Genomic DNA, 19,922 nt, shown 5'->3' on the forward strand with positions numbered 1-19,922 from the left:
CGGTCTGGCGCTCGGGGGGGGGGCCGGGGATCACAGTGCTGGCTGAGCACACAGACGGGGCTGGGGGGGGGGATTGGGACCCCCCCGGGGCTGGGGAGGGGCTTGGGACCCCCCCCGGGGTTGAGGGGGGGGGATTGGGACCCCCCTGGGGTTTGGGGAGGGGCTGCTCTCTGCACTGGGACCTGCCCTATAGAGCTCTTGGAGGGGGGGCTCCATGGGGGGGGGTATGGCTTGGCCCCCCCACTCCTTCCCCCCCACCTCCAGCACAGCCTGGAGTGCCTCTGGATTTTGGGGGGGGGGTCCTGCACCCACACTGGGGGGGCTGTGTTGGTGGTTTTAACCCTCCTCCCCTCAAGGGCTTTTGGCAGGGCTGGGGGGTGGCTGTGGGCCCCCCCACTATGGTTTGGGGGGGCACTGGGAGAACTGGGAGGGGGTCACACCCTCCCAGAATGATGGGGGGGGTTTGGCACCACCCGCCCTGGAGGGTGGGGGGCACAATGTCATGAACCCCCACCCTAAAATACCCCCTCCCCAGGCTGGTACCACCCCAAGGGGGGTAAAACAGCCCATAACAGCCCCCCCTGCACCCCCCCGAGGTGCCAGACACCCCCCAGCACCCCTGGGGAGGGGGGGCTGTGGTTGGGAAGGGGGGTGGGTGTCCCAGTGCTGGAGGTGAGGGGGGGGGAGGGCAATAAATGGGGTCCCAGTACATGGCAGGGGGGGGTCCCAGTGCTGGGAGGGGTCCCAGTACTGAGTGGGGGGGTTGTCCCACTGCTGGGGGGGGGCAACAAATGGGGTCCCAGTCCATGGGGGGGGGGTCTCCCAGTGCTGGGGTTGGGGGTGTCAATCCTAATACTGGGAGGGTTCCCAATTCTGGGGTGGGGGGGTTGTCCCAGTGCTGGAAAAGGGGGGGGGGGGGTCCCAGTACTGGAAAAGGTGTGTGTGGGGGGGTCCCAGTGCTGGGAGAGGGGGGGTGACCCTCACCCCAGGAAGGGGAGTGTGTGGGGGGGCAGTTGGAGGGGGTGGGGGGCGTGTGTTGGGCAGCAAATAAGTCACGTGACTTATTTCCAATCATCATTATTATTTTTTTTTTCTCTTCCCCGCGGGTGTTTTTCTGTTTTGTTTTGTTGGTTTGTTGGGGTTTTTTTTCTGCTCCTTTAGTGTATTTTTTGTCTTTTTTTTTTTTTTTTGAGGTGGGGTGGGTGGGGCCGATCGTTACAATTAACGAATTCGGTTTGGGGGTTTTTTTTGTTTGTTTTGTTTTTGTTGGTTTTTTCGGTGATGGGCGAGGGCGTCTGGCTGTCGGCGGGGGTTGGGGGGGGGTCTCACACGCTCATTGTCATGCTGGGCGAGTACTAAGAGAGAGCGGAGACAGCTCAGGGTTAGCGCGGGGTGGGCGGGGGGCACCCGCACCAACGCCCCCTCCCCTTCTCCCATCGCCCCCCCCCCGAGCCTGGCACCACCCCCTTCCTCGCTGGCACAATTTTGGGGGCTCGCTGCTGAGATTTGGGTATCACTGATGACCCCCCTCTCTCCCCGTGCCCCTGCAGACCCCCCACCCCCGCTGCCTGCCCCCCAACCCTCCCCCGGGGGTCCGCGGGGGTCCCCGGTGTGTCCCTTACGCTGTCGCTTTGGAAGGGGTTTAGGAAGTTGCTGCTCAGCTCGGCGTCGTCCCGAGGGGTCCCGGGGGGGTTGCTCAGGGCCCCCAGGTTACTGGGGGAGCTCTGGGGGAAAGGGGGGGAGAGAAAGGTTAGGGAAGGGGGGAGAGAAAGGTTAGGGAGGGGGGAATAAGGGGGGGTGATATGGGGGGGGGGGGGGTCTTAGTGCGTTGTAGGAGGGGAATAAGTGGGGTCTCGTTGGGGTGGGAGGATCTCAGGGCATTGTGGGGGGAATAAAGGGGGTCCCAGGGCATTGGGGGGGGAATAAATGGGGTCTCAGGGCACTGGGGGGGGATAAATGGGGTCCCAGGGCACTTGGGGAGGGGGGAAATAAATGGGGTCCTGTTGGGGTGGGAGGATCCCAGTGTATTGGGGGGGTATTAAATGGGGTCCCAGGGCATTGGGGGGGGAATAAGTGGGGTCCTATTGGGGTGGGAGCATCCCAGTGTATTGTGGGGGGAATAAATGGGGTCTCAGGGCATTGTGGGGGGATAAATGGGGTCTCAGGGCATTGTGGGGGGAATAAATGGGGTCCCAGGGCACTGGAGGGACAATAAATGGGGTCCCAGTACAAGGAGGGGGGGAATAACTGGGGTCCCATTGGGGTGGGAGGATCCTGGGGCATTGTGGGGGGAATAAATGGGGTCCCAGAGCACTGGGGGGAGAATAAACGGGGTCCCATTGGGGTGGGAGCACCCCAGTGTATTGTAGGGGGAATAAATGGGGTCTCAGGGCATTGGGAGGGGAATAAATGGGGTCCTGTTGGGGTGGGAGGATCCCAGTGCATTGTGGGGGTATTAAATGGGGTCCCAGGGCATTGTAGGGGCACTAAATGGGGTCCCAGGATATTGGGGGGAAAATCAATGGGGTCCTATTGGGGTAGGAGGATCCCAGTGTATTGTGGGGGCACTAAATGGGGTCCCAGGGCACTGGGAGGGTCCCAGGGCATTGGGGGAGGGAGAAATAAATGGGGTCCCAGTACACGAGAGGGGGCAATAAACGGGGTCCCAGTATATGGGGGAGTCTCAGTACATGGGGAGTCCCAATAAATGGGGTCCCAGTACATGGAGGGAGGGTGTCCCAGTACAAGGGGGATCCCAACAAATGGGGTCCCAGGGCACTGGGGGGGGTCCCAGGGTTCCCACACTCACCTTTGGCAGCCCATCCATGTCCCCAGAGCCTGCCGGGATGCGGGGGGGGGGGGGGTTAGTGACCCCCCCAGTCCTTGTGTGTGTCCCCCAGTCCACGTGTCCCCCCCAAACCATGTGTGTCCCCCAATCCATATGTGTCCCTCAATCCATGTGGGTCCCCAATCCATGCCTGTGCCCCCCAATCCATGTGTCCCCCCAATCCATATGTGTCCCCCCAATCCATGCATCCCCCAACTGTGCCCCCCAATCCATGTGTCCCCCATAATCCATGCATCCCCCAAACTGTATCCCACCAATCCATGTGTGTCCCCAATCCATATGTGCCCCCCAATCCATTATGCGTCCCTTCCAATTCATATATGCCCCCCAATCCATATGTGTCCCCCCCAAATCCATGCATCCCCCAAACTGTGCCCCCCCCCCAATCCATTATGTGTCCCTTCCAATCCGTATGTGTCCAATCCATGTGCCCCCCAATCCATACGTGTCCCCCCCAATCCATATGTGTCCCCCCCAATCCATATGTGTCCCCCCAATTCATGTGTCCCCCTCAATCCATATGTGCCCCCCAATCCATACGTGTCCCCCCCAATCCATGCATCCCCCAAACTGTGCCCCCCAATCCATATGTGCCCCCCAATCCATATGTATCCCCCCCAATCCACGCATCCCCCAAACTGTGCCCCCCATCCATATGTGTCCCCCCAATCCATATGTGTCCCCTCCAAACCATGTGCTCCCCAATCCATGTGTGTCCCCCAATCCATGTTCCCTCCAATCCATATGTGCCCCCCCAATCCATGTGTCCCCCCAATCCATATGTATTCCCCCCAATCCATATGTGTCCTCCCCAATCCATGTGTCCTCCCCAGTCCATATGTGCCCCCCAATCCATATGTGCCCCCCAATCCATATGTTCCCCCCCCCAATCCATGCATCCCCCAAACTGTGCCCCCTCAATCCATTTCCCCTCTCCAACCCATGTGCCACCCCATCTCCTCCACAAGCCCATCCTCCCACAGATGGAGCTCATGTCCCACAGAACAGGGGTCCTGGGGGTCCTGGGGGTGCTGGGGGACACACAGGACCCCCCTATCCCGGGGTGGGGGGCTCCAGAGGGGGGGAACACCCACCTAGGGATCCGTTCATGTGATGCGGCTCCATCGCGCTCATCCCGCCCATGGGCCCCTCGGGGCCAGGCCCCATCGGGAACTGGGAGGGAAAAGGGGGTGGTGAGCAACAGGGGGGGTGGTGAGAAGAGTCGGGGGGCCCCCTGTCCCCCCCTGACCCCCACCCCTGTCCCCCCACCCCTGTGTCCCCCATCCCATGGCTCACGTTGGGCCGGTTCCCCGCGGGGCCGATGGGGTTCATCATGGTGTACATGTTCTCACTGGAGTTGGTGGAGTCTGGGGGGGGTGGAAAACACATGGGGGGGGGGGGTGTAAGTGTGGCCCTCACCCCCAAATCCCACTCACCCCCCCCTTGCCCCCCAAACAACTCCCTCCCCCATCACTCACCTCCGGGGCTGGGCAGGATGGGGGTACCGGGGGGGCCACCACCCCCGGGGGGGCCCTGAGGGGGGAAAAAAGAAGGGGGGTGGGTTGGGGGGGGGGCACAGGGGCTCACCTGAAGCCCCCCCTCCTTAAAGTGCCCCCTGATACTCACCACATAGTTCCCAGGGGATGAGGAGGAGTAGGCAATCTGGAGGGGGGGACAAAGGAGGGTCAGGGCACAGAGTCAGCATGGGGGGCACAGGGTCAGCACCCCCATGGCCCCAGGACCCCCCCCCAAAGGTGTTACCCCCCTCTATGACTTACAGAGTTGGCGTTGGGGTTGGGCCAGGGCCCGCGGCCACCGGGACCCCTGCAAGGCAACGGGGACAGTGAGGGGGGTCCTGCTGGTCCTGGGGCACCCCCTGCCCCAGGGGGGGTGTGGGGGGCACAGAGGGGGCATGGGGGGCACAGGGGGGGTCTTACATGTTCATGGCAGGCATGCCAGGACCGGCCAGTGAGCTGGGGGGGGGGCGCATCCCACTGCCGTAGGTCTGCAGGGAGAGGGGGGGTCAGAGGGGCTGGGACACCCCTGGCACTGTCCCCACCCCTGGGTCCCTGTCCTCGTCCCCATCCCTGTGTCCCTGTCCCCATCCCTGTGACCCTGTCCCTGTGTCCATTCCCATCCCTGTCCCTATCTTTGTATCCCTCTGTCCATTCCCATCCCCATATCCCCGTCCCTACGTCCATTCCCATTCCTGTGCCCCATCCCTGTGTCCATCCCTGTATCCCTGTGTCCATCCTTGTATCCCTGTCCCTGTGTCCATTCCCATCCCTGTATCCCCGTCCCTTTGTCAATTCCCACCCTGTCCCCATCCCAGTATCCCTGTCCCTGTGTCCATCCCCATCCCTGTATCCCCATCCTTATGTCCATTCCCATTCCTGTGCCCCATCCCTGTGTCCACCATGGTATCCCTATGTCCGTCCTTGAATCCCTGTCCCTGTCCCCATCCCTGTATCCCTGTCCCCACGTCCATCCCCATCCCTGTATCCCCGTCCCTGTGTCCCCATCCCTGTGTCCATTCCCATTCCTGTACCCCTGTCCCTGTCCCCATCCCTCTATCCCTGTCCCTGTGTCCATTCCCATTCCTGTCCCCGTCCCCATCCCAGTGTCCCTGTCCCTGTGCCCATCCCCACCCCTGTGTCCCTGTCCCTGTGTCCATCCCCATCCCAGCATCCCTGTCCCTGTGCCCATTCCCATCCCTGTGTCCCTGTCCCTGTGCCCATTCCCATCCCTGTGTCCCTGTCCCTGTGTCCATCCCCATCCCAGCATCCCTGTCCCTGTGCCCATTCCCATCCCAGTATCCCTGTCCCTGTGCCCATCCCCATCCCAGTATCCCTGTCCCTGTGCCCATCCCCATCCCAGTATCCCAGTATCCCATACCTGGGGTCCCATTCCGGCCATGCCTCGGGGGGGGTTCATGCGCTGCATCGGGCCCCCCATTCCAGGATGTCCTGCACAAATTTGGAGGGAGGGGGAGGCATGAGACCCCAAACCCCCCTCTCCAGGCCCCCCTGGGGGGGTCACGAGGTGACAGGGGGGGCGGGGGGTGTGACAGGGACCCCCGGACTCACCCTGTGAGCGCGCAGCCGGATCCATGGCATTGGGCAGCAGCGGCTGGGAGCCGGGAACACCCACGGGGGGCTGAGGAGAGGGGGGGCGAGGGGGGGTCAGGGTGCTGGGGGACCCCCACCCAGGGGGGGGTCTGCACCCCCTTTTTGGGAGGGGAGGGGGGTCCTGGCACCTCACACCTCACCTGGTTGGGCATCCGGAGCGGGGGCCGGGGGCCGCCGGGGTAGCGGGGGGACATGAAGGGCTGCAAGAGAGGGGGGGTTTGGGGGTCAGACGGGGTTGGGGGGGGGGTCTTTGTCACCCGGGGGGGGGCAGAGGGGGCTGGGGCAGTGCTGGGGGGCCAGGGGGGCTGTGCCCAGCCTTGCCTGGGGGTGCAGCCACAGCAGGGGCACACCAGGGGTGGGGGGCACAGGGGGGGCACCCACGGGAGCCTTGGAGAGAAACACAACAGGATATGGGGGGGGGGGGGGGGCCTGTGATCCCAGGGGGTGATATCTGGGGGGGTGTGACCCCTGGGAGGGGCTGGGGGAGACTGTGATCCCAGGGGGTGACCCCTGGGAGGGGCTGGGGGGGACTGTGATCCCAGGGGGTGACCCCTGGGGGGCCATGGGGGGGACTGTGATCCCAGGGGGTGACCCCTGGGGGACCATGGGGGGTCGGGGCTGCTACGAGCCTGGGGCAGGAAGGGGGGGGCTGTGCCATGGTGGGGGGACCCAGACTGTGTAACACCCCCCCCGAACATGCTAAGGACACGCACAGGGGGCTGAGCTGTGTGGACATGGTAAGGACACACACACACACACAGAGACACACACACAGGGCTCAGGTGTGAGGACACACATGGCTCACGTGTGTGCACATGCTACAGACACACACATGGTTCACATGTGTGCACATGCTAAGGACACACACAAACATGGCTCAGGCGTGTGAATACACTAAGGACACACAGAGCTCAGGTGTGTGCACATGCTACAGACACACACATGGTTCACATGTGTGCACGTGCTAAGGACACACAGAGACACGGCTCAGGTGTGTGCACATGCTAAGGACATACATGGCTCAGGTGTGTGCACATGCTAAGGACACACAAACACACACACACAGAGGTCAGGTGTGTGCACACACTAAGCACACACATGCACACGGTTCATGAGTGTGCACACTGAGGGCACACACATGGCTCACACGTGTGCACACACTGAGGGCACACACTGAGCACACCCGTGTCCCAGAGCACCCCCTGTGCTGTACCTGGAAGAAGGCAGGGGGCACAGGCCCCCCTGACATGCCATCCCCGGGGGGCAGGTTCCCCATCACCGGGCTGGGCGCGGCCGCCGCGCTCTGGGGGGGACAGAGAGAGCTCAGGGCCGGGGGGGGTGGTGTGTGTGACCCCCCACCCCCAGGGTCACCCCATCCCTGTGTCCCCACCCCAGGGTCACCCCATCCCCGTGTCCCCACCCAAGGTCCCCGTGTCCTCACCCCAGGGTCACCCCATCCCCGTGTTCCCTCCCCTAGGGCCCCCCCATCCCCATCGCCCCCCACCCCCAGGGTCACCCCATCCTTATGTTCCCTCCCCTAGGGCCACCCCATCCCCATGTCCCTACCCCAGGGTCACCCCAACCCCATGTCCCTACCCCAGGGTCACCCCATCCCCATCGCCCCCCACCCCCAGGGTCACCCCAACCCCATCGCCCCCCACCCCCAGGGTCACCCCAACCCCGTGTCCCTACCCCAAGGTCACCCCATCCCCATTGCCACCCACCCCCAGGGTCACCCCCTTCCCATGTCCCCACCCCAGGGTCACCCCATCCCCATGTCCCCACCCCAGGGTCACCCCATCCCCATCACCCCCCACCCCAGGGTCACCCCATCCCCGTGTCCCCTCCCCATCCCTGGGGCCCCACTCCCCTCCCAGCCGAGCTGGGGGGGTGTGTGGGGACCCCCTGAGGGGTGTTTTGGGCTGGGGGGGACGCGGGCAGGGGGCCCTGTCCCCCCCTCTCGGGCCGGGCCCGTCCGGGGGGAGCTGTTCAGGGAAGGAATGTGCCGGTTTTCCGGCTCGGCCCCTTCGCCACAACTGGTTTCAATTTGTAGGGAAGGAGGAGAAAGGGGGTGGAGGGGGAACCCCACGCTGCCCCCTCCACCCGGGGGGCCCCAAATCCCCTCCCACCGACCCTGAGGGGGCGAGGGGGGGCCCCCGGTGTGTGTTGGAGGGGGGGTGATGGGTCGGGGTGTGGGGAGGGGGATTGGGATGGTGAGACCCCCCCACACACACACACACCCCCGGGGGGCTCCTGTGGGGGTCACAACACCAGCACCCAGGTCGTGGCTGGGACACGGGTGACACCTAGGACAGGGGTGACACCAGGCACACACAGGGGTGACAGTGGGTGCCCACATGGGGGTCCCTACCCCGTGGGGGTCTGTGCCTGCTGGGGTCTTGGGCCCACGGGGGTTCTGGGGGGCATCCTGGGCCTGGGGGGTGTCCTGGGTCCGTGTGCCCTCTTGGGGACCCCCCACTCCTGCCCCATGACCCCCTGCCCAGAGTGGGGCCACTGCTGCCCCCCAGCTCCAGCCCCATCCCTGCTGCCCCCCCCCAATGGCAGGGACCAAACAGGGACCCCCCCCATCACTCAGTGATGCAAAGCAGAGTTGCCATGGCAACAGGTTGGGGAGTTTTGGCTCCTCCTGTGGGCTCAAGGTCAGGAGGGAGAAAATTGGAGGGGGGGTATATGTGGGGTGCAGGTTGGGGGCTCCCCACACCCCTTGGGGGGACCCCAGACCCCGCTGCGGGGTGGCTGCTGCCACTGCCCCCCCACTGCTGCTCACAGGCAGGACCCCCCTAAGTGTTATGGGGTCACCAGCCCCAGGATTGTCACGAGGTGGGTACTGGGAAGTCTGGGCCCCTTTATGGGGGGGGTACTGGGAGCCCTGGGCACATCTCTGGGGTAACTGGGTGCCTTGGTGGGGAGGAACTGGGAGACTGGGACCCTTTTTGGGGCATTACTGGGAAGCCAGAGTGCCTTTTGGGGGGGCAACTGTGATATCTGAGTGCCTCTGGGGGCGAGGGGGGGGCTGCTGCAGCAACACCCCCAGGAGGGCAAGGGGGGCCCCGGCCCCGTGCTGGCACCCCCAGTTCACCCAGTTTGGGTGGTCAACGGGCACCAGGGCGGGGATGTGGCTGTGTGGGGGGTGCAGGGGGGGCCCGTGGGGCTCCCCCCCTACCCCGCCCTGGCGGTCCCCAGCTCTGCCAGGCAGCAGTGCCATGGCAACGTGGCCTGACCCGCGCCGTGTCCCCGGCGTCACCGTCCCCGCACCGGCAGCCTCATTAATTCCAGCATGGAAATCAGCTCTGTGCAGCTCCGGGGGCGGGAGGGGGGGGCCGGGGGAGGGTCCTGCTGCAGCCCCCGTGGCGCTGCCACAGCCACGGGTGGGCCCACGGGGACCCCACGGGACCCCCACGGAGCTGAGGGGGGGCCTGGAGGGCACCGCGGCCCCACCCACGGCCCACAGCCCGCGGGGGTCCTGCATCCATGGGGCCACGGATCCTGCAGCATCCTGCCCTCCACTGCATCCTGACCCCCCACTGCATCCTGACCCCACTGCATCCTGCCCTCTGTATCCTTCCCCCACTGCATCCTGCCCTCCACAGCATCCTGACCCCACTGCATCCTGCCCTCCACTGCATCCTGCCCTCCACTGCATCCTGACCCCACTGCATCCTGCCCTCTGCATCCTGTCCTCCACTGCATCCTGCCCTCCACTGCATCCTGCCCTCTGCATCCTGCCCTCCACTGCATCCTGACCCCACTGCATCCTGACCCCACTGCATCCTGAGCCCACTGCATCCTGAGCCCACTGCATCCTGCCCTCTGCATCCTGCCCTCTGCATCCTGACCCCACTGCATCCTGACCCCACTGCATCCTGACCCCACTGCATCCTGCCCTCTGTATCCTTCCCCCACTGCATCCTGCCCTCCACAGCATCCTGCCCTCCACAGCATCCTGCCCTCTACTGCATCCTGCCCTCTGCATCCTGCCTTCCACTGCATCCCACCCTCCACTGCATCCTACCCTCCACGGCATCCTGCCCCCAGTGCACCCCCCCATGGCACCATAGATCCCTCTGCATCTTGTAGCCCGTGGCCTTCTGCATCCCACAGCATCCCACACATCACAGCATCCCACATCCGGTGGGACTGTGGACCCTGGAGCATCCCACAGCATCCTGCATCCCACAGCATCCTGCACACCACAGCATCCCAGAGCATCCTGCATCCCACAGCACCATGGGCCCCACAGCATTCCCACATCCCAGAGCGCTGCACATCCCACTGCATCCATCCCAGAGCCTTCTGTATCCCGTGGCATCCTGCACATCAGAGCATCCTGCATCATCCTGCATCCCACAGCATCCTGCATCCTGGGGAACTGTGGACCCTGCATCATCCCACAGCATCCCACAGCATCCTGCATCCTGGGGAACTGAGGACCCTCCATCATCCCACAGCATCCTGCATCCCACAGCATCCTGCATCCTGGGGAACTGTGGAACCTGCATCATCCCACAGCCCACAGCATGCTGCACCCCACATCCTGTGGGACATGGATCCTGCATCATCCTGCATCCCACAGCATCCTGGGGAACTGTGGACCCTGCATCATCTCACAGCATCCTGCATCCCACAGCATCCTGCATCCTGGGGAACTGTGGACCCTGCATCCTGCATCCCACAGCATCCTGCATCCTGGGGAACTGTGGAACCTGCATCACTCCACAGCCCACAGCATCCCACAGCATCCTGTACCCCACATCCAGTAGCACATGGATCATCCTGCATCATCCTGAATCCCATAGCATCCTGTATCCTGGGGGACTGTGGACCCTGCACCATCCCACAGCATCCCACAGCATCCCACAGCATCCCACAGCATCCCACAGCATCCTGCATCCCACAGCATCCTGTATCCCACAGCATCCTCCATCCCACAGCATCCTCCATCCCACAGCATCCTCCATCCCACAGCAACCCATGGCCTGTGGTGCTGTGGACCCTGCACCATCCCACAGCATCCCACAGCATCCTGCATCCCATAGGACACGGATCCTGCCTCACCCCACACCCCGCAGCATCCTGCATCCCAGCCACCACTCCCCATCCCAGGTGCCCCCCCTGCCCCCTGTGCCCCTCCTGTCCCCACCCCCTGTGCCCCCCCCCCGTGCCCCCCTCCCGCTGCCGCAGTCCCAGGCACACGGACACGCCGGGAACACACCGGGAACACCGGGAACACCGGGGGCTGTTGACTCTGTGCCAATGATTAACCCGCTGGAGCTGCCTCCCAGAAGGAGCAGAGTTGCCTGAGGGGGGGTCCCCACAGCATGGGGGGGTCCCACTGAGCCCCAGCACCACAGTGACCCCTCCATGACCCCCACTCACCAGTGTGGGGGGGGGGAGACACCCCCACCCCGCTGGGTGTTCCCATTTGGGCAGGGAGAGCCTGTTTTGTGGGAGAGGGGGGTTGGGGGGTGTCCCTGTCCCCTGGGGGGGGGTGACAATGGGGGACGGGCACGCCAAGGCACGCTGGGGTCCCTGGGGGAGGAGGGGGGCACTGAGCCAGGGCCCCCAGGGATTTACCCCCCCCCTCCTCACTGCCCTGCGAAATAGGTCACCCACAGAGCCGGGGCTGGCAGCACATGGAAACCACGGGGGGGGGGGGTGGGGGCACAGACCCCCCCATCCCATGTCACTCACGTAGTCATGGAAGGCTTTGGCCTCGCTGGAATGCTCACAGGTCTCCCGGCGATCCGGGGCGGCACAGTACAGGTCCCAGAAGACACTGGGAAAACAGGGAATTTGAGGGGGGAGGGGGGTGTGGGCAGTGGGTGAGGACCCCCCTCCCTCACATACACCAAATATACACCCCCCCCCCCGACCCCACGGCGGGGGGCTGAGCACGGCCACACTCGTGTCACCGATGGCTGGAGGGGAGGGGGGACACCACCACCCCCCCCCCCACCTCGGCGGGGGCCTCCCGGCTCCTCCGGAGCTGCCGCCTGTTTTCCCTGGAAACGGTCGCTACGGCCGGAGCCCAAATTCCTGGGACTTTACATCAGGCTGCAGCATCCTGGGGCGGGATGGATGGGGAGGAGAGGGGGGGGGTGGGGGGTCCCCCTGCCCAAGCCCCCGCCCTTGATGGGGGGGGCTCTGCGGGGCAGCAAAGGGGGGGGGTTGGTTCTGTTGGTTCTGTTTCTGGGGGCCCCCTCCCCACCCCCAAGATTTGGGGGGTGCTGGCCCGGTGCCAGCTTAACCCCCCCTCCTCAGTTAAGGGGCTGGAAGGTGCCAAGCCCCCCCCCCCTCACTGTGTGTGTCCCACCCCCCTCAAACCACCAACTAATCGTTTATTTCCCCCTCTGAGCCCCCCCCCAAACGATGCCCCCCCCCCACATCCTCATCACAACCCACATCCCCATCACCCCCCCCCCGGGGGGCTCTGCTGGGGCACCCCCAGCGTGAGGGTCCAGCCCTAGGGCTGGAAACCCCCCCCCAACCCCTCTCAACTCCACACTTGGTGCCAAATTGGATCCATCTGGAAGAGCCAAGGAGGGGGGGGGGGCCGGGATGGGAGGGAAAAGGGGAGGGGGGGGCCCCCAAATCGCTGATGGGAAAAGCAGAGCGGCAGCTTTATGGGGTACGAGGTGATGTGGTGGCAGCACCGGGGAGGGGGGGGCGGCCCCCAGACCCCTCCCAACCCCCCTGCTGTCGTGAGGGGGGGTCCACCCCTCTCCCAAAACCCCCCCAGACCCCCAACTCACCACCACCAGGAGTGCAGGAAGCCGGGGGGCTCCCCCAGTGTGATGTTCTTCTCCCATCGGATCTGCGGAGAGGGGGCACGGGGAGGGGGGGTCAGCACCACCCCCACAGCCCCGGGGGTGGGCTTGGGGCACCCAGGGGGTGGCATCGGGGGGTCTGGGGGTGCTGCCCCCCCACTCCTTACCTCCGACAGGAAGGTCTGGGCGGATTTCTGGGCCCCCACGTGCAGCAGGTACTCGTAGACGTAGAGCGCCAGCCTGGGGATGGGGACAGGGATGGGGACAGGGATGGGGACAGGGATTGGGGGGTCAGGACCTGCCCCCCATGGTGACACCCCCACCCCACAGGTACCAAGGGACACGGGGGGGGACAGCCAGGATGGAGCCCTCAGTTCAATTAGTGCAGGACTAACGAGGGGGATGTGATGTCACCTCCCTGCCAGGGACCCCCTCGGGCATCACGGTGGCACCGAGTCCTGCCGGGGACACCGAGTGACTCCCACCGGGGACAGCGGGTGGTAACCGGTTCCCGCTGGGGGGGTGACTCCAGGACAGGTGACACAACCCACGCAGGATGTGGCCAAGGGGCAAATGCCACCACGGGTGTCCCCAGGGGACCCCGGGGCCCGGCCCCCGGGGCTCCATCACCCCCCAGGAGCAGGGAACGGGACCCGCGGAGACCCCCGGGGGTGGCCGGGTCTGGGGGGACCTTGGTGGGGTGCAGCCCCCCCCCCCGACAGCTCCGGGGGGTGCCCCGGGGACCGTGGTGGCTCTGAGCACTGGGATATGGCAGGACAGGGACAGCCGGGGGTGGTGGGTCACGGTCCCGGTGCCCGGGGGGTGGCAGGACCAGGGGAGCATCCCAGGTCCCGGTAGCTCCGGTGTCATCCCGGTTCCCGGTGCCCCGGGGGATGGCACGGCCCGGGGGAGCTTCCCGGTGCCCTGAGAGACGCTGAGGACCAGGGCACATCCCAGCTCCCGGCAGCCCCCCCCGTGACACCGCGGGTCACGGTGCCCCGGGGGATGGCAGTGCCCGGGGGGCACATCCCGGTTCCCGGCAGTCCCGGTGCGCTCACGGTTCCCGGTGCCCCGGAGGATGGCACGGACCGAGGTACATCCCGGCTCCCGGTGCCATCGCGGCTTCCCGGTACCCCAGGGGATGGCATGGACCGCAGGGGCTCATCCCGGTACCCCGGGGGATGGCACGGACCGGGAGGATCATCCCAGCTCCCGGTACCCCGGGGGATGGCACGGACCGGGGCATCACGTTTCTCCCGGTGCCCCGGCGGCTCCAGGTGCCCCGGGGGATGGCACAGATCAGAGGGATCATGCCGGTTCCCGGTACCCCGGGGGATGGCACGGACCGGGAGGCTCACCCCGGTACCCGGGGGGATGCCGCAGCCCTGGGGGCTCACCCCGGTACCCGGGGGGATGCCGTAGCCCGGGAGGCTCACCCCGGTACCCGGGGGGATGCCGCAACCCTGGGGGCTCACCCCGGTACCCGGGGGGATGCCGCAGCCCGGGGGGCTCACCCCGGTACCCGGGGGGATGCCGCAGCCCGGGGGGCTCACCCCGGTACCCGGGGGGATGCCGCAGCCCTGGGGGCTCACTCCGGTACCCGGGGGGATGCCGCAGCCCTGGGGGCTCACCCCGGTGCCCGCCCGACCCCCGCCAGCTCCCGCTGCCCCGCGGCCGCCGGTTCTCCCGGGCGGGGCGGGGCCGGGGGGTCCGCCCGCCCCCCTCTCTTCCCCCCCCCCTTTCCCCGCTCCCCCTTCTTTCCCCCCCCCCCATCCTCCCCATCCTTCCCGCTCCGTCCCCGCTCCGTCCCCCCCCTCCTTCCCCCCGGGGAGCAAAACTTCCGCGGCCCCGGCCCGTCCCCCGGCGGCGCCGCCGCCGCACTCACTTCTCGCGGGCCTGGCCGTCCGAGGGCACGCCGGAGCCCTTGCCCTTGGCGTACATGGCGCGGCGGCGGCTGTCAGCGGCCCCGGGCCCGGCCCCGCGCGGCCCCCGCCGCCCCCGCCGCCCCCGCCGCCATCCCGGCCCGGCCCGGCCCGGCCCCGCCGGCTGCGGCCGCGCGCCCGAGGGGGAGCTTGAAACCGCCGCGCCCCCCCCCCGCCCGCCCCGCGCGCGGCTGTTCCGGCAGCCCCGCCACCACCCCCCCCGCGCTCCGCTCGGCGCTTAAAGGGGCGATGCCGCGGAAAGGAGGGAGGGGGGGCGGTGGGGTCCGCGCGGGGAGGGAGGGAGGGGAGGGAGGGGTGTGAGGGGATGGGCGCGGGCGGAGGGGACACGGAGGGACGGGGGTGTGACGGGGGGGAGGCGGACGCGGGGGTCGTGGAGGAGCGCGGACGCGAGGGGGTGGGCACGGACGGGGGGGACACGGAGGGACGCGGATGTGACAGGGTGGACATGGACACGGGACACGGACACGCGGGGTTGGGCACGGGGGACACGGACAGGAGGTCATGGAGGAACGCGGACACGAGGGGCTGGGCACGGACGGGGGGGACACAGAGGGACAGGGACGTGATGGGGGGACACGGATATGAGGAGTTGGACACGGACACAGGGGACACGCGGGGTTGGACACGGGGGACACCGGTGTGACAGGGTGGAGGCGGACACGGGGGTCGTGGAGGGATGCGGACGCGAGGGGTGGACACGGACGGAGGGGACACAGAGGGACAGGGATGTGATGGGGGAACAGGGATACGAGGGGTGGGACACGGGGGACACGGATGTGACAAAGTGGAGGCGGACACGGGGGTCGTGGAGGGATGCGGGCACGAGGGGTGGACACGGACGTAGGGGACACAGAGGGACACGGATGTGACAGGGGGGACACGGTCACGGAGGTTGGGCATGGAGGGACGTGGACATGAAGGGGTGGACATGGGACGCACAGGGACACGGATGTGACACACGGGACATGGACGTGAGGGGATGGGCATGGAGGGACATGGATGTGCGTGGGACACAGAAAGGGGTGGGCACGCAGGGATTCGGACACGAGGAGCATCATCGACAGGAGAGGGGACACATGGGGGGACACGGGCACGAGGGGGTAACTTAAAGGGGCAGTGACACGAGGGGTTGGACACGGAGGTCACAGAGGGACACGGATGGGAGAGGGTGGACGTGGAGGGACGCGGTCACATGGGGGCGGACACGGACGCAGGGGACGTAGAAGGACACGGGTGACAGGGTGGACACGGACACGAGGGGGTGGACACATGGGAGGGGATGAGTGTACAGGGACACGGACACAAGGGAGGGACACGGACACGAGGGGGGACACGGACGTGAGGGAGGGGACATGGAGGGACACGGACGTGAGTGTGCATGGGCACTCACACGCGGGGAGGGACAGACGGACACGGATGTGGGTGGGTGGACATGGAAGGACTTGGACACCAGGGGGCGAACACGGACACGGCGGGACACAGAGGGGCACGGGGGGACACGGGGGGATACGGGGGGGACACGATGGGGACACGATGGGGACACAGCAGGGGTGGGCACAAAGGGGCTTGGAAACGAGGAGTGGACAAAACCACGGTGGACTCAGCGCACGTGGGACACCGACACGAGTGGCAGCCACGGGGAGGACACGGCCACGGGAGGGACACCAGGATGGGGACACCCAGGGGACAGGGACACCCATCCACGCACAGAGCCCCCCAACCACCCAGCCCTGGGGTCCCTTCACATGCAGAGGGGGGTCCCCGTGCTGCCAGTGGGGGGGTCTGTGTGCCCACGTGTGCCCCCCACCCTCGGATGCTCCCAAGGTGCCAGGGACCCCCAGCCTGGGGTTCAGCACCCCAGGAAAGGACTGGGGGGGGTCCGACGGGGCCAGGGGGTGCTGAGTTGGGGGGTGCTGCCCCCCTGCCCCCCTCCGGGGCCGGCTACGCCCTAACAGGGTGACACGGAGCCGCCGGACCCGCCCGTTCCTCTTCCCTGCACCAGCAGCAGCGGCCGGAGCGCAGGCGAGTCGGGAGGGGCTGGGGCTGGGGAGGAGGGGGCAGGAAACGACCTGCTGGGACCCCCGGAGCTGCCCAGCCCGGGGAGAGAAGGAGCAGGGTGGGGGGGCCAGACTGGGCTGCACTGGTTTGCACCGGGAGGGGGAAATCCGGTGGGAACGAGGGTCCTGATTCCTGTTTCCCACCCAGGCGTTCCCGGTCTGCTGGAGGGGTCATGGGGGTCCCTGCAGCTCCTCTCATGCTGCTGCTGCTGCTGCTGCTGCTGCTGCACCCTGTGACCCCCATGAGCCCCACAGTCCCCACGTCCCTCTGCTTTGGCGTGCTGGGGGATGATGCCCAAGACCTGGACCTGACCAACAAAACCCGTGGATGTGCCGAGCTGGACTTGGGCCCTTTCTACCAGAAGCGACGGCTGTGCCTGAGCCACAACGGCATCGGGGCCCTGAGCCCCTCATCCCGCCTCGGGCCCGGGCTGGAGAAGCTGGACCTGAGCTACAACCGGCTGCGGGAGCTGCCCGAGGGGCTCTTCACCCACGCCAAGGCCCTGAGCACCCTGAAGCTGGAGGGGAACCCCCTGTCTGCCGTGCCCCCCGACGCCTTCCATCCCTCCCTCACCTCCCTGACCGTGTCCTGCCGCTGCGACGTGGTGGGCACCGTCCTGACCCCCTGTGCCCGCCCGGCCACCCGGTGGTGCCGCTGCTTCACGTCCCCCCAGGAGTCCCTGAACGTCACGGAATTCCACGGCCGGGAGTGCGGGGTCAGCGCGGGGCTGGTGGGCGGCGTGGCCGGGGCGGTGGCCGCGGTGGCCACGCTGGTGGCCGTGGGCGCTGCCCTGGTGTGTTCTCGGCGGAGGAGGGCGGGGGCCGCGGTGGCCGGGGCGGGGTGGGGGAAGCAGGACCCCGGTGCGGGCGTCCGGCAGCCCCAGTACGTCAGCCGGGACAACGGGGTTGGCACCAACGAGGTCGCCGAGGTCGCCGATGTGCCCGACTACGAGAACGTCTTCGTGAGCCCCGGCACCGCCCCGGCCACCAAGCAGAGATGGGCACCGGGATGGAAGGAACAGAGGTACAGGTGAGGGTCTGGCATCCCACCCTGCTGTGCTGGCACCCCATCCCATCCCATCCCATCCCATTCTATTCTATCCTTCCCATCCCATCCCATTCTATTCTATCCTTCCCATCCCATCCCATCCCATCCCATCCCATCCCATCCCATCCCATCCCATCCCATCCCATCCCATCCCATCCCATCCCATCCTGTCCATCCTATCCCTCTCATCCCATCCCATCCCATTCTATTCTATCTATCCTTTCCATCCTCTCCCATCCCATCCCATCCCATCCCCTCCCAAGCCATCCTATCCATCCCATCTGTCCACCCCATCCCTCTCATCCCACCCCATTTTATTCTATCTATCCATCCCATGCCATCCATCTCATCCCATCCATCTATCCATCCATCCCCATCCATCTATCCATCCATCCATCATCTCCCATCCTGTTCCAACCCAGCCCATCCACCCCATCCCACCCCATCCCATCCCTTCCCTTCCCTTCCCATCCCTTCCCATCCCATCCCATCCCATCCCATCCCATCCCATCCCATCCCATCCCATCCCATCCCATCCCATCCATCTGTCCATCCATCCATCCATCTATCCATCCATCCATCATCTCCCATCCCATCCCATCCCATCCCATCCCATCCCATCCCATCCCATCCCATCCCATCCCACCCCCTGCTGTGCCATGCTGTCCAGTCCCTCACATGCCACCCCATGCCCTCCTGTCCTGTCCCATCCCACCATCTCCAAGTCCCAGGCTCTTCCAGGGCCTGAGCCCTTCCCTCCCTGACCCCTGGGACATTCACTCCCCACTGATCCCCCCCTCTGCCCCCCCAGCCCCCAGGTCCCGGAGGATGAGAATTATTTCCTGGAGAGTGAGGCTGATCCCGGGGACCAGCCCATCTACGCCAACACTCTGGGCCCCACCGAGGACGTTTACATCGTTCCCGACCACTGAGGGGACTGGGAGGGACTGGGGGGGGACAGGGAGGACACTGGGGGGACTGGGAGGGACCCTCTGCCCCCCGCTGTCTTTCTTCCCCTGCTGTCCCCCCACCCCAGAGGGGACAGGGACGGGCGCTCCCCACGGCTCCACGGGTTTCCCCACGGCCGTGGTTCCCACGCGACGTCTCCTGTGGGAATGCCACCCTGGGGGGGGGGTTGGTTTTAACACCCCCCAGCCCCAGGCCCTGCCACGGCCCCAGTTCCCACCGCAGGGCTCAGCCAGGGCTGAGCTGACACTTCCTCCCGGGGCCGGTGGCCACCGACCGCGGGGACGCCGCATCCGCCGGCAGCCGGAGCCTTCCGGCCCCGGGACGCACCCGGGGCCCCCGGGGAGGAGCAGGGCCCGGGGGTGACCACGGCCTTGGGTTCCTCTTCCCCTTTTGGGGCCGATGGGGAGCGCTGGGGGCAGCGCTGGCTCGGGGCCGTGCCGGTGGTTGGGCACATCCAGGCCTGGCTGTGCCCCCCGTTCTCCTCCTGCTCAATCTGCCACTCGGGGGAACGGAGGGAAAAATCCCTGGTTTTAGTCCTCCTGGTGGGACCCCGAGTTGGGCACCCTGAGGTGAATGGCAGCCTGGGGGACAGGGGGACCCCCCATGCCTTGTCTGGGTGTCCCCTCATTTGTCCCCCCCCACCTTGGCCCCTGTGAGGCTTCACCGTGCCCATTAAATGGTTTAATTGTCTTTAATTACCCATGGAGCTCGTGGTCTGTGGGGAGCCCTGGGCAGGACACAGGGCTTTTCCCAGTGGAATGTCCCTGGAGCTCCCAAAGCGGGGGCTCCAAGGAACCAGAACCCTCAAGGACAGGTCCCCAAAGCCTTTGTCCCCAAAGTGGAGGTCCCAAGGAACCAGAACCCTCAAGGACAGGTCCCCAAAGCCTTTGTCCCCAAAGTGGAGGTCCCAAGGGACCAAGAGCCCCAAGGACACGTCCACAGAGCCCATCTGCCCAGGGCAGGGGTCCCAAGGGACCGATACCCTCAAGGACAGGTCCCCAGAGCCCACGTCCCAAAAGTGGTGGTCCCAAGGGACCAAGACCCAGGTCCCTCAAGTCCGTGTCCCCACAGTGGACATCTCCATAGCTTGTGTCCTTCAAGCCCTGGTCCCCAACACCCCCCTTCCCAGAACAGAGGTCCC

At 66.3% G+C, this 19,922-nt stretch overlaps 2 protein-coding genes across 2 annotated transcripts; one reads left to right on the top strand and one right to left on the bottom strand.

Annotated features, from left to right (window-relative positions):
* Positions 1 to 1,149: 1,149 nt before the first annotated feature.
* On the bottom strand, positions 1,150 to 14,742 carry SSBP4 (single stranded DNA binding protein 4). The gene is made up of 17 exons (XM_032712286.1): positions 14,650 to 14,742; positions 12,932 to 13,004; positions 12,750 to 12,811; positions 11,689 to 11,773; positions 7,190 to 7,279; positions 6,117 to 6,176; positions 5,935 to 6,004; positions 5,744 to 5,814; positions 4,786 to 4,853; positions 4,627 to 4,672; positions 4,475 to 4,510; positions 4,327 to 4,381; positions 4,145 to 4,215; positions 3,943 to 4,021; positions 2,810 to 2,838; positions 1,623 to 1,724; positions 1,150 to 1,355 (listed from the first exon to the last, which is right to left on the bottom strand). The coding sequence occupies exons 1-17, from the start codon at positions 14,703 to 14,705 to the stop codon at positions 1,326 to 1,328; spliced, it is 1,083 nt and encodes a 360-aa protein (XP_032568177.1). The 5' UTR covers positions 14,706 to 14,742; the 3' UTR covers positions 1,150 to 1,325.
* Positions 14,743 to 15,558: 816 nt separating this feature from the next.
* Positions 15,559 to 19,555, top strand: LRRC25 (leucine rich repeat containing 25). Its single transcript, XM_032712368.1, has 3 exons — positions 15,559 to 16,729; positions 16,913 to 17,794; positions 18,624 to 19,555. The coding sequence occupies exons 2-3, from the start codon at positions 16,938 to 16,940 to the stop codon at positions 18,742 to 18,744; spliced, it is 978 nt and encodes a 325-aa protein (XP_032568259.1). The 5' UTR covers positions 15,559 to 16,729; positions 16,913 to 16,937; the 3' UTR covers positions 18,745 to 19,555.
* The last annotated feature ends 367 nt before the right edge of the window (positions 19,556 to 19,922 follow it).

The sequence above is a fragment of the Chiroxiphia lanceolata genome, chromosome 27 (assembly GCF_009829145.1).
Source record: "Chiroxiphia lanceolata isolate bChiLan1 chromosome 27, bChiLan1.pri, whole genome shotgun sequence".
NCBI classification, from domain to species: Eukaryota; Metazoa; Chordata; class Aves; order Passeriformes; family Pipridae; genus Chiroxiphia; species Chiroxiphia lanceolata.

Coding starts and splice junctions, on each gene's coding strand:
- SSBP4 (XM_032712286.1), bottom strand. CDS start 14,705: ATGTACGCCAAGGGCAAGGGCTCCGGCGTGCCCTCGGACGGCCAGGCC. Junction 5,815..5,934: donor TCCGGCTGCGCGCTCACAGG/GTGAGTCCGGGG, acceptor AAATTTGTGCAG/GACATCCTGGAATGGGGGGC. Junction 4,216..4,326: donor CATCCTGCCCAGCCCCGGAG/GTGAGTGATGGG, acceptor CACCCCCCCCAG/ACTCCACCAACTCCAGTGAG.
- LRRC25 (XM_032712368.1), top strand. CDS start 16,938: ATGGGGGTCCCTGCAGCTCCTCTCATGCTGCTGCTGCTGCTGCTGCTG. Junction 17,795..18,623: donor TGGAAGGAACAGAGGTACAG/GTGAGGGTCTGG, acceptor CTGCCCCCCCAG/CCCCCAGGTCCCGGAGGATG.